The sequence below is a fragment of the Rhodofomes roseus genome (assembly GCF_022264815.1).
Source record: "Rhodofomes roseus strain CIRM-BRFM 1785 chromosome Unknown C8Q71scaffold_27, whole genome shotgun sequence".
NCBI lineage: Eukaryota > Fungi > Basidiomycota > Agaricomycetes > Polyporales > Fomitopsidaceae > Rhodofomes > Rhodofomes roseus.
In genome coordinates, this window is record NW_025952983.1 from 467,378 (window position 1) to 483,006 (window position 15,629).

The following is a 15,629-nucleotide window of genomic DNA, read 5'->3' on the forward strand; positions in this document are numbered from 1 at the left end:
CGATACAAGTTTGAGAGCGACTGCATTCCGATGTGGCTGCGACGATCTCTGTTCGTCAGTCACGGTATTTCCACGGTCAAACTTCTCTTCCCAAGCGACACCTCTGCGTGTGAGTTCCTTCTCCGGCAAGCCTTAGGCATTCCTGTACTGTTCTAGGCATACGCTGACGGAACTGGGGTGCATATCCGGCCGCTGGCCAGGCTGTCTTTGCAACTGAAGGTGCTCGCTATTCGATACTTATTACTTAGTCGGCCGAACCCCGAGGGAGACGGATTCGGGATTTCACATGACATTGACACGTGCAGACTACCGGGCGAGCCTCAGCCCTGCTTTTGAATTAGCGGCCACGAGAGCTCGACATTCACACTTGTATATATAACTCCTCAGCTCCCGTCCGCATTGCCTCCCTCAAGGCTGCTGGCTGTTGTCTACCACGGCCATGTCTCTACCGCTCCTCGTGAACGGCGCGGATTGCGGCCCCGTCAACCCATTGCAGAGTCTGTCCAAGACATTCGATCGTGACCGCGGTATTCAGCAGGTGACGATGAACATGGTATGGGGTTGAGGTATGCTTGTCTCATATACGTGATTGCAGGACCACTTTGGTGCAGGTCGCGCGGGTTCATCGAAGGAGGTAAGCATGGTCGCATGCACCGGGTTACGCTAGGCCTCACGTACCCCAGGTCTTCCGTTCGCAATACTCAGCCACTGCAGGCTCGAGCCAGGATGCAGCCCGGTTCTTCTCTACGAACCAATTCTCATCTGCCCACGCCTCTCCCGTTCCTGCGTTCGATCTCGCCGCGCTCCATGCAGCACTACCCCATGCACACGCGCAAACACCCGTTCTAACACCACAGAGGCAGGGGCCTCTATCGCCTGTGTCTTCTGCGTCATGGGCCTCGGATTTCCTGCAACAGCCCGGCAAGCAGTCGCCAGTGTCGCAGCTTCCAGCGGCCCAGTCCCCGGTACAGGCGCAAGCTCAGCAGGAAAATATCCATGGCCAACCACAACAGTTTTCTCCCAATGGTATGGCCTCTAGTACGTGCTGACGTGCTTCTTAGTGTGCCTGTATTTCCTGACCGCTATCAGACTTCCGCCCCTTTAGTCCGATGGGATATGGCATGGCCGGTATGTCCATGGCCTCCCCGCCCTTCGCAATGCCTGTGAATGCCCAGGAACCAGTGAGTCAGATTGACGGTGAGTATTAGCGTATGTGTATGTATCATGTGACTGACGCAACGTATCAGCTTCTCATTGGGACCGAGAGTTCCAGTCCCAAGAAGCGGCTTTGACCGCCGCGGAGCAACCACAGCAAGAGGCTCCCGCCCCCAGCCGACAGCACGACGGCGACGAGCTTGCACGCATCGCAGGTGAACTAGTGAACACAGTCGGGGATGCAGGAAACGCGAAGTTCAAGAACAGCGAGTTCTTGGGGCTTATGCGACAACTGCGTGACGGCAACGTCGTGGTTGATGGCGACAAGATGGTGCTGCGAGAAGAGGCGTCACCCAACGCTGCGCTTAGCTCTACCGACGTGAAGGGGAAAGGCCGGGCAATCGAACCTACCATCATGCATTCTGCTCCGGGCATGGGTACACTTCAGGATGCACGCCCCATTGGACATGAAGAAGGTCTTAGGCCCGTCTACACCGAGAGACCTTCTGATCAGCTCCATGGGGACTACCAGGAGAGCCCTATCGATGCCTACCTCCGGCAGGAGAACGAGGAGTACATCAGGATGCAGCAAGAGCATGACACCGTGCCTGCACCCGACACCAGGTACGAGTGGTGGAACACTTCTCAGCGGCCACAGGATGCGGATTGGGGAAGGCTCCAGAGGGACTGGGATTCCTTCGAAGCGACGGTCACCGGCATCCGGCCGCTCGCACACTACCAATTCCAGCCGCACAATCCGTATGTCCTCGGAGAAGCGTCGAGTACGCATCATCATGCAATGCATTCAGATACCAGGAACTCTATCTTTGAGGTGCGTCGGTGGTTAGATTCTCCGTGATGCTTTCCTGAGGTACTAACTACACATTAGAGCGTCCTCGAGCTGGAGGCCGCTGTGCAGCGGGATCCCACGAATGCGTCGCGATGGTATGAGCTCGGTGTAAAGCAACAAGAGAACGAGCGCGAGCAGAAAGCTGTACAGGCACTGCGCCGTGCGCTGGAACTTGATCCATCTCACCTCCCGTCTTGGATCGCCGTCGCGGTGTCGCACACCAACGAGAGCAACAGGCAAGGAACGTACGCCTCCATCTACGAGTGGGTCGAGCGCAACGAGCGTTATCGCTCGACAGTCGAGCAGTTCCGCGCCCTGAATCCCATCAACGACGAGATGACGCAGACCGAGAAGTTCGCTACCCTGATTCAATGCTTGATTGAGATGGCACGCGGGGACCAGAGCGGGGAGATAGATGCAGACATACAAATTGCCCTCGCCGTCCTACTGAACACCAATGAGGTACGCATCGGACGAACTACTCTGCCGACTTGCATTGCCGCTCACGCTGCTGCAGGAATACGCCAAGGCGCGGGACTGCTTCAATACAGCGCTAGCAATACGACCCGACGTGCGTCCCGCTGTTTGCCGGTGTCTATTTGCGTGCTAACCCACGGCAGGACTGGCTACTGTACAACCGTGTCGGCGCGACCCTGGCGAACAGTGGTCGTCCTGAGGATGCCCTGCAGTACTATTACCGCGCGTTGGAGCTGAACCCCGCGTACATCCGTGCAAGGTACGCTCTCTCATCGGTTCGACCGGCCTGCCCGCTGACATTTGTATCAGATTCAACTTGGGCATCTCTTGCATCAACCTTCGGGTGAGTCGCACAAGTAGTCGCTACGGGGTATTCATTGAAGGCCGACGGACGTTTGTTAGCGGTACGACGAGGCAGCCCAGCACATTTTGGACGCCTTGTCCCTCCAGGACAGCGACAGCGTGCATGAGGCGGCCGGCGGAGGCGATAAGCGCGGCGTCACAACGCTGACCTTGTGGGAGAGTCTGAAGACCTGCTGCCTGCACATGCAAAGGCTGGACTTGGCCAACCTGTGTGACAGACAAGACCTGGAAGGTTTGTCTGCGTTTCGTATCCCGCGTTAGGTCCTCATCACAACCTATCCTTTTGCAGCATTCCGGCTCAATTTCCAACTCGCCTAGTGCCAATCAAACGGACCCATGCGCTGCGACGGCTTTGTGCATTTTTTCTCATGTATGAAGTTGCGCGTTACAAGATGTGTGTATTATGTATGGCTCTGGACGCACATCTGCCTCGCATCACCGCGACCTGGGCTATGAGCGTCGATCTGAGTGGCTAATAGCTGGCCGTTGAACAAACCGTGCTGTTTCTTTTACGATGTGACGAAAGGTAGTACCAAGGCCGCAGATCACAGAAGCGGTTCGATCCCGACACAGCTTTCGGGAGCACCCTTGTCGGTCCCGCGTTCTCAGATCGTTCGGGGAGGCATCAAATTCGCTTAGATTGGACTAGTGGCGGCACCGGCGAGCTTGGGGACCCTGGCCGCACAATTCCGTCGGCCCCGCAGATTATGTACGCAGCGCGCTCCGATTGCCACAGGCTCCCCGACTCAGCCACAACGTTCTACAACACCTGCCTAGTGGATGCCTTCCCGCAGAGGTTTACAGCGCGTTCTATCCTAAATTCGCACTGTAAATCTCTGCGGCAAGTCGGCATCTCGTGTGTACCGTTGCTTCGGATCAGTACACCTCTCTTCTAAACAGCTCATTTAGAAGGGGGGTAGGACCCCCCCTTCTAGGTACAAAACACGTCCGTAAAGTTGAGTTTGAGCCTCCGACGAGATTTGGATCTTACCGCCCCGATGCCGCCTGTGCGCGATGCCACTTCTATGTAATGCCTCCTCTGAGTGATGACGTTTCTACGTGACGAGTCGCTTCGAGCGATGATACCGTCTTGTAGCGTACTTCCGTCGTGTAGTGTGCTCGTTTGACGAAGCCGTCTCATACTAGCATGTCCGAGTTCACGCGACGAGGCTACCTCGTAGCATATTCGCTCGACGAAGCCGTCTCGCAGCGGTCTAGCTCGACAATGACAGCAGACAAGCCTCGCCCATGGAACATGCGAGTCAGTGAGATATATATGCTTGAAAATATACAGACACATTCGCACAGCCAGCTGGTGTCTTACGCGACGGTAACGTTGTGCCACAACGGCAGCGCGGCATCATTTGAACTCCGCAAGGTAGCATCCATGGACTTTGAGTGGAGCTACGGAGGCGCACTGCAGATAAACATTCCTTAACCATAAGATTCAAGGCCCGCGCATGCATTTAGAATCACTGGAAAGCCTGCGGGAAGGCATCCAGTATAGAAGTGCCCTCAGGCAATGTTGTAGATCAGCGCCACGGTTGGTCTCAGCCTGTGTGGCGGCTCGGGCATTTGGCGGCCATGCCCTAACACGTCCGCTACGACATCAGTCACGAAGGCAAGTTGACAGAAAGTGACGAGCATGTGCAAAACATGTGAGATCCCAGTTGCCCGCTACGCATCTCAGTGACCGGGGTTCCTGATGGATGGCACTACCGAGTCGGCCATAGTATGTGTCATCTTAGTAACGCTCTTTGAGAGGTCCTCGGGATGCAAGGACATGGACAAGGTGAGCTTCAGACGTCATGTTTATTCAGCGCGCATATATAGTTGATCACTAGTGCTACTACCACGCATTCTGACAGTGGCGCCGAACTGTGCGATATCTGTTCTGCCAGTGCAATGGCCCTTCAGTCCGGTGGGGCCGCGGGGATGAGGCGGTCGATGTGGGAGCCATTGTATTGTATGCCCTCCTCGGCCTCCCATGCGGTGGAACAGCGGTGCCCAGGGAGTTTGCGCCGTGTGGTGGGCGGTCTAGCCGTCCGAATATGTATCTCGACATGATCCAGAGTTGCGATCTATCTGTGTACCCAACATGACCCAGTAGGTCGCCGCGGTACGGTGAGAGCAATGTATATCTGCTATGTAGTGTTGACGACCGTATAAACCCAACAGTACTCATTTATGGACTAGGGTGATAGTTCTTGAACTCTCCAGGAAGCTTCAAGTTGTGGACTCGGAGTAGCGCGCAACCCGCGCTGCCGCACCGGGGTTGTCCCCGACATTGACCATGAACGTTTGAACTCTTGCTGTGCTCCTCTCCACAAGTGCCAAGAACACATACGACCGTTGACAGATGCATCCGCGGACATTTTCGAAAGGCCATGAGACCTATGCGATCAGATTTGAAGAGGGTGGGGTTTCCGGTTCTAGTTCCAGTCGTTCTGGTGTCACCTGGTGGACGTGGGCGCCCGAAGAAACACGGGGTCCTGTGTCAAGGGTGTCCGTTCGGTTTACGGTGAGGACATAACTGGGTCACATCATAAAACCTGTCCATGTCCATGTCAACCCCTGGGCAGGTGAGATGATCTTCTTTACAGAACGGAAGGTTGACGGAACCAAATCAAGTCGGAGAAACGCAGTTACAAGTTCAACATTCACATTAACATCAGTCCGAGTCGGTGCTTTGTATGAGACCGAGGTGCCTCTGTCTGAGTAGACGCGGGTTAACCCATAGTTCAAATCGGTGAATATAATCCTCCCGAGAGCGTGCCACCACTCACTCTGTCTCAAGAGGTGTCATATGCTCGGCGGTCCACAGGACCTGAAACCGGCTTGTGGTGAATCACCACCAGGACGAGCCTCCGCGCTTCGCGGACCGCCCTAACCGGGAGCACAGCACTGAAAGAGAGGGTATGAATGCTGTGCTCTTCGTAAGGGCTGACATGATTGCCGCCTGGGCCCGAGATAGCGGATGTGTTCCCACACACTCGTGCCGTAAGTATTCAGATCGTGGTTCGTATTCTCGATCGAACATCCTCGTTCTCACTATGCCGCGCCGGAAACTTGAGGCCCCGGGGTTCGACGGGCGCGCGCTGCGATAAACCGATAAGGTGTGCATGAGGACGCCGAGAAGACGACGACTGGGGTATCCATTGCGAAAGCTAGGGGGAAAGCAGCATAACATACTACGTACAATACACTGAGAACACGACGACAGGGAATCTGGTTACTACAAACTCGTGAACGGCCCTGAGTGAAATACAGACAAAATGGTCATCGCTCGCTGCGCGAGGTGGAGGTGCTACGGGCGTCCCAGTCGTCGTCTGCTGGACTCAGCCGCGCAGCCGTGGCGACAGCCTCAGCGGTCTCTCGGCACTCAGCTGCACCATCGGAGCGTACTGCGGTGGGCTGCGAGTCAGTAGCGCCTCCGTGACACGGAACGATAGACGTACGGTGTCTCTGTCAGAGTCAGTCAGTCTCAAGTATCTCCGGGAGGGGGATCGGACGAGCACTTACATTCAAAGCATCTAGGCGGCTGAAGGTCTTGCCACATCCGTGACAGACGTTTGCCTGTGCCTTTGCAGTGTGCAAGGCTTGATGTCGCCTGGAATACAAACACGAGGGTCAATGGACTGAACAATGTTGAGAGGTGGCGAGTAACTCACTTGCAATCATGTTGCCGAGCAAAGCCCTTGTTGCACCCGGGCCATTCGCACAGGAAAGGACGCTCGGCCGTATGGGAGCGCAAATGTCCTGTTGAGCGTATGAGCGCCATGATGTTCGACAGCTGAGCGCTACATCCCACCTCTCAAATTAAATCTACGAGTGAACGTGCTGCCACATCCCGGCACTGGACACACGAAGTGCGCCTCGTTGCGGCGCCTACTGGCACTTGCAGCTTGAGTGGCACTCGTCGTAACCTGCTGCTTCTCTACCTGCAGGATCGGAGGTAGACGAGGCAATCCAGCAGCGACAGCTTGGAACCCCGATGTCCCGGACCCCCGAGTCAGAGAGGACAGCGGTGCAAGTGTCGGTCGTGGCACTGCATGGCTTTGGTATGGGGACGAAGTCGGAGACCGCTGCTGCTCAGGAGAGTTACCTCGGGCGTCTCGACCCATGGCCGAGTTTGAGAGGATTGAAGGAAGAGGGGGAAGTACTGGGGGTGGCGGCCGCGACGCAGACATCGTAGGCTGGAGGATAGGCCATGTCCCCGCTCTCAGGGGATATCGCGGACTGGAGGCCGGCTCGTACGGGGGTAGTGTATGTCGACTCTTGAACTCGTGGGTGCGCGAGGCGGGCGCTACTGAGTAGTAGTTCGCGCTGTGCGGGGCGGGGCGGGGGCGATCGTCGAAATCGCTACTCGGCATGAAGGTTCCTGGCTGTGCGCACGGAGGCGGAGGGTAGTGGAGAGTGGAAGATGGATGATAAGGGGTGAAAGCACACTGGGGATAAGTGGCAAGCACCGAAGCAGCTCTCGAGGCGTCCACTTCCATTGTCAGACCGTGACTGACAGTGGGCGTCTGCAGATAACCGTTTCTGATATTCGGATGCTTAGAGGACTGGCGTTCGTGACGGAGGCAGTTGGTCAGAAGGGATGCTATTGACAGTTGGATGCCAGCGAGGCAGGCGTGTGGTCTGCGAGTTCTGCGGAGGAATCAGCCGTGCGGCGTGGAGATGTCAGTGGGCAGAAAGGTCGAGAAGACGGGGTTCATATATATGTGTGCTTTCCCCTGTTTAGCAACGCAGGGGTTGTGCGTACCATTCGTGATTGGGGAGCTGTGATGCGGCCGTACTGCCACTGGGACGCAACCTGCCACATCGGCGCTGGCGGACATGTTCGCGCGAGTACGGTGTCTCCGAGTTGTCTGAGTTCCCTCAGGCGCCCAGGTTCCCCCAGTCCCCGCGCCGATCTCAGATTCCCAAATCGGGCTTGATGGCTCCGCCGGTCAATTCCATGCTGACGTAAACACAGTCTGCCCTCGCGCGTTTCTTTTGACTTTGACGGTGCACAGCTCTCCGCCAGGCCTGGCCAGGTAGCCCAGCTGCGGGAATAGGGCGGCGTAGACTCGGCTCTCCTTCTCCTGTCCACCCGACGAGTACAGCACCCACCACCGCGGTGGACCAGGGCGACCGAGGGCTTCCCGCGTTCAGCGCTGAAACGCTCCCGCTCGGACCCAGGGAGAAGCCTATCAGCGGGTGTTCCAGCTCTGAGCCGCCCGATAATACTCGGCCCCCGCCAGCGTCTCCCCTTGTACAGCACAGACAAGACAGCAGGTCAGTCTATCCGATGCACGCAATCACTACCACTCAATCATCGAAGCACGAATTCACCACCGCAGGCACGCGATATACGGTTGACACAGCGTCGCCAGCAGTGGGAGCGACGCTCCCAGTCGGTGACGTGAGCGATCTGTGGCGGTACCCGCCGCGGCCGTCCGGTGTATAACTACATATCCCCGCGGTCGCTGTCGTGACAGTTCGCCGTCACATAAAACCTACTGGGTCAAAAAGAACCTCTGCGATCAAGACACAGCCGTCGATTGAGACCACGAGTGGTCTGCGGCGAAATGGCAACCACTTATTCATGGCAGAGGCTGCGCGTGACGTACATGGGCATTTCGTTCCAGTCGAAGGTTCAGATCGCCACAGCAGAGCGCGGTCAAATATTCATTTCGAAAATCGCTGTCTCATGTCATCCGGGCGGTGTCTCGCCGACCCTCCGGCTGAAGTGAGCGGCCATGACTTCAGTCTCGCACACAAATACAAGGCGGCTATGGTTTGCATGATGACCAGTATTCATGCACATCGCAGTTCGTTCGCATCAGGTACGCAGACCCAGTGTGGTCAGCCGAGTTTAATTCGACCGCATATCCACATATGTCAAACCACACATAGATTGCGTGTAGGCACAGATATGCGAAGACTATTCTGGGTCAAATGGGGATACAAGCATTCGGTAATGATACAGCTGCGGTATAGTGAAGTCTACTTCGCGGAGTCCGTAGGAATGAGGTGAGAATCGAGCAGTCGACGCCTTCTCATCAATTCCGATTCTGAAATAATTTGACCTGCCTTGCCCGGCGTTGGCGCCTTGCTCGACGGTGAAGAGTCCCGACGGGTCTTTGTCTGACCGACCGGAGTCGTTTGTCCTAGGAGGTCGTGCAAGAGATCAAACCGCGGCGTGGCGGGAAGGCCGCCCTCTGCGGATACGGTGTCTGCGCTGTCCGCGCGACTGGATGACCAACTCTGCCCTCGGTTGTGCCTGTTTCTCTCCGACACAATCTGTTCCACATTCCTCTGCGTCGAGGTCTTATTCTTCCCAGCGTCGGTCTCAAGGAAAGATGCGGGTGGCGATGTCCTCTTCTTTGGTACAATCGTCAAGGCATCGTCCGTCTCCGTCTCTGTTGTATCAGCCTCCGTCTCTGATGTGATTGAGGCCGACCCATGCCCAGGCGGCGGGACCGGCCGTCTGGCTGGCGAGGTGCGTTTGCCGCCCGGCCTGGTAGCAGTGGTTACATTGTTGCGTTTGGCCGTGACGCCCGACCTGGTGCCGGCACTCGCGAACGCCTCGTCCATCCAGTCGGCCATACTGTCGATGACGGTGCGTGCTTCCTGCAAGAGCATGGGCATCTGCAGGAACCCGTGGCTCCACTCCGAGTAGATCTGCATGGTGACCCAGTCCTCATCTCCTTGGGCGGCGAGCAAATCTCGCTCGCGCCGCAGCGCTCGCACAGCCTCCTCTTGGCTGAGATCTCCCTTCGAGAGGAGAAACGACTCGAGGGGCTTGGTGCTCTTCCCCGACAGCGCGGCATCGAGGTCCCTCCTCCGCGCCCGCTTCGCTTCTCGCACCCGTCCGGCAAAAACGAGCGTGTCGTCAACAAAAGGGTCCTTCTCTCCACAGGCCATGAGAATGGGCGGGAATTGCGTCAGCAAATGACTGGGCGCCTTGATCGGGGAGAGATGATAATCGGTCGCGAAGTCGGGATTGCGGTGAGGCCCGATGTATAGAATAGCCATTGCGCGCATCTGCGATTGAACGCGGGACAGCCACCAAATATCAATCGCTCAGCGACGTAATACGACAACACTTGGGGGATTACGCACCATGCTGGGGGAAATAATCCGATCGGAGAAGTAGCCAGTACGGCTGGTCATAGTGAGCCTGGTTCCCAGCTGGACTTGTTCTGACGGTTCTCCCTGCTCGGGTATCGTGGCATCCGCCTCGCACTGTTGCTGTTGGGGGACACGCTCGTCGACTTGGGGGTGGAAGCGCACTCTCGCTTGGATGGGCATGTCTTCCTCTCTCGTGTCCCTGATTTCTGCGCCGTCCTCGACATCTGCCATCTCGCCGGCCTCGGCGTCAGCACCAGGCTCTTCGGCATGTCCCCGGCCCTTCAAGGCCCTCGAAGACATCGTGGAATGCCTCAGTGCCAGGCTGGGCCGCTCGTCCGTCGGCGACGCCAGCTTTCGCAGCGCCTCTCGCCAGCTGCGGCGTCTGCGAATGGCCTGCCTGTCGCCGACCATTGACAGAGGGCTGATGTGCCTCAAATGATCTTTCTGTGCCGCGAGACCGGGGATGTGGCCGGATGATTGCTCAGATTGCAGCACACGCAGGTTGTCGGGGGTCATCCATGACGTGAAATTGAAGTCCAGTGCAGGGTAGGCAAACACCAGCGCCTTTGGGAGGGGCAGCGTCAATTGTGTCTCCAAGATCTTGACCATTACATTTGCAGCGACGTGAGCTCCGCTAGTCAGTCGGGCCCCGCATGTGAGCGGACCTGTTGTGATATGCTATGAGAAGACACTCACGCGGAGTCCCCAGAAATAATAACGTTCAGTCTATGGCCGGACATCCCGATCGCTTTGCCGCCGGACTCGACCAACAGTCGATAGACGTCAAAACACTCATCGATGGCAAATGGGTAGGGATCTGCAAATGCTATCAGCATATAGTTGACCCTGTATTCAATGGTGTCCTACATTCGGGCGCTTTGCCGTACTCGATTGACAAGACCGGCTTCCCAGTCCGAACCGCCCACATGCGGAGACGTTCCTCATGGTGCTCGGGTGTCATCGAGATGAAACCGCCTCCAGGGTAGTCGAGGATAAGGTCGGTCGCGCGCACGAGATGATGCACCGGCGCTGCATAATACAGCCAAGCAGTGATGGGTCTAGTATACGTTGAATCATGCGGCCTGGGTAGGATGATCTTCCGGCGGATGGTCACTTTCGGCAAGTATGTGAAGAAACGGAGCTGGAGGATGGATTAGCATTGGAATTTCAGATGTGAAGCCGTCTGACACCGACGTATGGATTGGTCGTCTTCTCCCAGGTCGTACGGAGCATTTCCACGGTGGGCACAGCGCGGTACTTGCGAAGCTGAAACAAGCCATGGGTCGTCTCGCTCAGTCTCAGCTTCTTGGACAATACAACGGACCGGCGTACCTTCTCGTCGGCTTCATTAGCGTACACTAGGTAATATAGGGCAAATACAACGGAACACAGGTCCTTCATGAATTTGGGTCGTATGGACATTGCCGTGGCAAAACCTGCGTCGAGTGCCGTGCATATCCATGTGGCGCGATAGTATGATCGCGAATACTGCACGGAGGTTAGTAACATGCACATAGATGGGTGCCCAAACACAACACCAACCAGATCCACGAGTGGTTCAGGAGCTGTAGACGGAAGCGCAGAACATCAGTGGCTCATCAGTGTGTCAGAGTGGCGTTGAGACATGCCTTGAAGTCCAAGGATCTTGTCGAAGTTACGCACAGCGTAAACTCCGGTCAGAGTGCTGACAATTAGCTGCCATGGCGTGAAGCGTTCTGAGAGTGCTCGTCAACGCCAAACCTCGCTGCGAACAGGCACAGACAACATACCAAGAGCTCTGTTCGCGCGTCTGAGCCACAACAGGCGTGGTCCGCCGGGGTTACCTCTAAGTATTCTCCATACCCAGAAGACGATGACAAGAAAGACCTGAGCCGTCCGGATTTGGTCAGCTGTGGCTGCAGTGTGGCTGAGACAGCATCTGAGCCTGCACGCACCTGGACTCGCTTCCACGACGGACTGGGCCTACCAAGGAGGTGGTCTATCATCTGGCTGTGGTGGTTCGAAGGCAAGAGAGGTGCGCTTTTGTTGCCGCATGCACACCGCAAAGCACAGTGACACGGAACACGGTCTGAGCGGGCGCATGTGATTCTGAGGGCCACAGCACACCGTTAATGGAAGCATCATGCACCTTTTTGGGTGTGCTGACGTAACTACAGACGCTGCTGTCAAGACACCTTTTTTTTTTTTTTTTTTTTTTTTTTGGAGGGCTCTTAACGGAAACCGGCAACTGACGATTGGTCAGCCCCAGGTTCCAGCCAGCCGGCGGGTTCCCCCGCATTGTGCAGTCCAGGGTAAAAATGCGTTTACGCACGGCCGTTCATGGCCAGTGTGGGGCTCATTTATCCTACATCCCAGATATCGTAGGTGCTAGGATCAATACCCACTAAAACCCTATTGATCTTTGTCCAGTCGTCAGGAAGCGCAATCTCGTCGCGTAAGGTTCCGCACCATGTGCCAGTGACTAAGGTTGGCCATATAGCAGCTCTTCCGTGTCTTTTATGAGTCATGGCGATGTCAAGGTGGAGCCTTCGGTTGAGTGTGCTCCCCCATCTTGCACGGAGTTCAGGCATTGAGTGAGTCCATTGTTCATCTGAAGCGTGTCCAATGGTTCGTTCACAGCGCAGACACCATATAAGGTAGGCGGTTTCAGAGATCAGAATGCGCCACATACGCTCTACAAAGGGCCGTCGTTTCTTTCTTTCAGATATCCACCGGCGCATACCTACACTAAGGATGCCGTTGAGGTCTGGCTTGGTCCAGGCAGCTTGTTTACGCTGCCATAGATTGCCGGCCATCGACCATAACTCTTCTTGGCCTGGGGCCGTACATTCTGTTAGTATGTGTGTCATTGAGTCTACGACACCGCAGTATTGACACATTGATCTTTCTTCATAGCCCGGTATTTTCGCCCAGAAGCGGCCTACTCGGAAAGCGCAATGGAGGCATTTCCACAAGAAGTCTGAGATTGGTAGGCGGAAGTCCTGGTTACGAATGCTTTTCCAAAGGTCCGCGGCGGGTACTAAGCTTTCTGAGATTAGGTTAATGCTGAGTAGTACTGCACTGACAGTCAGCGTTGTGGATCGTCGTTCTGGAATAGAGCGTCGTTGTATGATGAGACGGTAGGCTGTTCGCTGTGACATGTTTGACAGCTTCGCCCCTGAAAGGTGGAGGGTCGGGTCGAGGTTCATGGAGACAGTCTTGAGGCCATTGCTGTCTATGAGGTGCTTTACAAGGTGCCGTCCTTCATCAATGATATGCCATTCTTTGTGTGTGCTGGCCGACCGGAATGAGGTAGGGGCACATCTCTGACGTAGAACGTTTATTATGTCTTTCAGCGCGAGTTTATTGGGCATGCCAAGCCAATCAGTGTCTTCCCAACGCTGTAGGTTCTTACACAGGGCGTCGCGTAGGAAGAGTGATTCGCATACGAATCGGATCGGTACGTCTTTCGGTATATGCTGTACTGAGTAGGCTACTGATGTGATTTCGCCACTTGTTGTTAGGTCTACTATGTTGGCCAGAGGTCGAAGTAGCTGGGCCGCAGTTTGGTGGGCTTGTTTGACCATGAAGATTCCACTACCTTCTGGGGCTATTCGGGTCTCACCATGCTTGAAGAGGCGTTTAGCTTCAAGTACGTACACTGTGATTGTTTGGAATCGAGTACCGCGTCTCTGTCGCATATTGGGAGGGTTCTCGGTGGTGTAATCGTTCATGAATACGCGGAATACTTCGGATATACCTCCACGTTCAGTGACGGAGGGGTTGAATATTGCTTCTCCATCCTTCTTTTTGAAGGCGGCACTGTTGGTTTCGTGTCTATGTTGAGTGAGCGTGAGGCCGTCGGGGGTATGGTCTATCGTCGGATTCCATTTGTCGTTGAGAGAGGTGAGTAGACATCGTGCCGCTTCTACACAATTAAGTGGATTATGACATCCTTTTGCCTCAGCTTCTTTGCATGGTACGCATGAGCATACCGAGGAGTCAGATGAGAGGACCGGGACGAAGTCATGTCTAGCCAGCGACATGATGTCCGATACGAGTAGGACTCGGTGGTTATGTCGCAAACATTTGCTGAGTGTCGTATTGTCTAGACGTCTTAGCTGCTTTGTTGCGCTGATATGGTACCAAACAGGAAGTTTGGTTTTCAGTTCATTGCTTAGGTTTATTGCGCCGAAAGAGGCCTTATGCTTTTTAGCGGTCTTCAGCAGTTGCTTTATATAGTGGGGTAAGGGAGACGCGGCATGCATTGCTGGGTTCCAGTTTTGCAGGAAGGTATTAATCTGTGCCGTGGGTTGGATGGCGCCTGCAGATCGACTAACTTGGAGCGCTATTAGGATATCTACAACAGATGCCCAGTCGGGTCGGGAGTCTGATAGCATAAGGTATTTGCGGAGCCATGTGAGTTCTATGGCTTCGTTCCGTGTACAGATGTCCAGTATTTCTAAGCCGCCTTCGGAGATTGGCGAGTGGATGGTCGCTAGGTTGACTAGAGGGGTACCGTTTATCCCCCATACAAAGGTTCGGATCTTTCTGGTGAGTTCCTTTTCGACTGCGGCTGGCATGCCTTGAACGGTGGTGAGGTATTGAGTCATGCCGCCCGGGCCCATCTGAATTATATGCTTTTTACCTTTCATCGTAGGGTTACATCGGCCCCATCTTATAAGGAATTTGTCGATCTTCTCAAGAGTTGGTATCCAAATGGCGGCTGCACATGTTTGGTTGCCAATCCATGCTCCAAGGATGCGTACCGCCTCACCGTCCTTTGCTATATGCACATATTCTGGGATGGTGGGTTCATTACTCGTAGGGTCGATGCGGCGTGTTCGTGTGACCTGGAGGCGGTATTCAGGGGAGCCAATAGGTATGACTTCTGTTTTGCCTGAGTTAAAACGTGCTCCCGAGGCTGAACACCAGTTGTTGAGGATTGTCCATAGGTCGGACCAGCTGTCGCATTGTGCAAGATAGGTTGAAGTATCGTCCGCAAACAGCGAAGTGATAATTCGATCAGTGAGACCTGGGATCTGGAATCCGCGCAGGTTGGAGCATCTTAGGGCACATGCAAGGGGCTCAATTGCAAGGTCAAATAGTAAGCAGGATAACGGATCTCCTTGGCGAACTCCTCTGAAGACTCGGTAAGGTTTACTGACTTCGCCGTTGATAATGACCACTGTCGTTGCATTCTTGTATAGGTTCTTGATTTTGGTTATAAATGATTCAGGTAGGCCCATGGCTCGTAGTATTTCCCATAGATAGTCGTGCCTTATCCTATCATACGCTTTCTCTTGATCTAATGCGACGATCACTCCATTATCTTCGGTTGCCTCAGCGTAGTCTACCATTGTTCGACACAGTTGAGTCTGGTCTGAGATTTGTCTTCCTGGGATAAATCCAGCTTGATTAGGGTGAATGATGCTTTTTACAACGGACCCAAGCTTGGTTGCCATGATGCGAGTGTAAAGTTTATAGTCAGTGTTTAATATCGTTATGGGTCGATAATTGCTAATGTCCCTCTTGTCTTTCTTTTTGTAGATTGGGCACATCCACCCGTCCGCAAATCCGCATGTTGGGTCAATGCCGTAGGTGTCAATATCTTCAAGAACATATTGGAGGTAAGCATTGCTATTGAAAGATGCATTTTCGTCAGCAGGATCATCGTCTTGGAGTT

At 54.9% G+C, this 15,629-nt stretch overlaps 5 protein-coding genes across 5 annotated transcripts; 1 reads left to right on the forward strand and 4 right to left on the reverse strand.

The window, feature by feature from the left end:
- The first annotated feature begins 94 nt into the window (after nt 1–94).
- On the forward strand, nt 95–3,549 carry C8Q71DRAFT_783546 (TPR-like protein). Its single transcript, XM_047924980.1, has 11 exons — nt 95–538; nt 596–634; nt 684–1,026; nt 1,090–1,197; nt 1,248–1,987; nt 2,045–2,467; nt 2,523–2,576; nt 2,626–2,741; nt 2,792–2,825; nt 2,885–3,077; nt 3,135–3,549. The coding sequence occupies exons 1-11, from the start codon at nt 440–442 to the stop codon at nt 3,161–3,163; spliced, it is 2,178 nt and encodes a 725-aa protein (XP_047774437.1). The 5' UTR covers nt 95–439; the 3' UTR covers nt 3,164–3,549.
- Nucleotides 3,550–6,124: 2,575 nt separating this feature from the next.
- On the reverse strand, nt 6,125–7,035 carry C8Q71DRAFT_715628 (uncharacterized protein; the record flags this gene model as incomplete). Its single annotated transcript, XM_047921054.1, has 4 exons — nt 6,125–6,310; nt 6,368–6,455; nt 6,517–6,604; nt 6,657–7,035. 4 exons carry the CDS (start codon nt 7,033–7,035, stop codon nt 6,125–6,127), a joined length of 741 nt encoding a protein of 246 aa, XP_047774438.1.
- A 1,674-nt stretch (nt 7,036–8,709) lies between these two features.
- Nucleotides 8,710–12,007, reverse strand: C8Q71DRAFT_312705 (alpha/beta-hydrolase). Its single transcript, XM_047917732.1, has 10 exons — nt 11,899–12,007; nt 11,734–11,830; nt 11,593–11,679; nt 11,507–11,529; nt 11,297–11,452; nt 11,159–11,230; nt 10,832–11,105; nt 10,661–10,781; nt 9,956–10,598; nt 8,710–9,877 (listed from the first exon to the last, which is right to left on the reverse strand). Exons 1-10 carry the CDS (start codon nt 11,947–11,949, stop codon nt 8,837–8,839), a joined length of 2,565 nt encoding a protein of 854 aa, XP_047774439.1. The 5' UTR covers nt 11,950–12,007; the 3' UTR covers nt 8,710–8,836.
- Nucleotides 12,008–12,303: 296 nt separating this feature from the next.
- C8Q71DRAFT_715833 (uncharacterized protein) lies at nt 12,304–13,530 on the reverse strand (the record flags this gene model as incomplete). Its single annotated transcript, XM_047921069.1, has 1 exon — nt 12,304–13,530. One exon carries the CDS (start codon nt 13,528–13,530, stop codon nt 12,304–12,306), a length of 1,227 nt encoding a protein of 408 aa, XP_047774440.1.
- A 147-nt stretch (nt 13,531–13,677) lies between these two features.
- On the reverse strand, nt 13,678–14,211 carry C8Q71DRAFT_715938 (uncharacterized protein; the record flags this gene model as incomplete). The annotated part of the gene is made up of 1 exon (XM_047921074.1): nt 13,678–14,211. A coding segment is annotated over one exon (534 nt), but the record flags the coding sequence as incomplete, so codon positions are not given.
- Between the last annotated feature and the right edge of the window lie 1,418 nt (nt 14,212–15,629).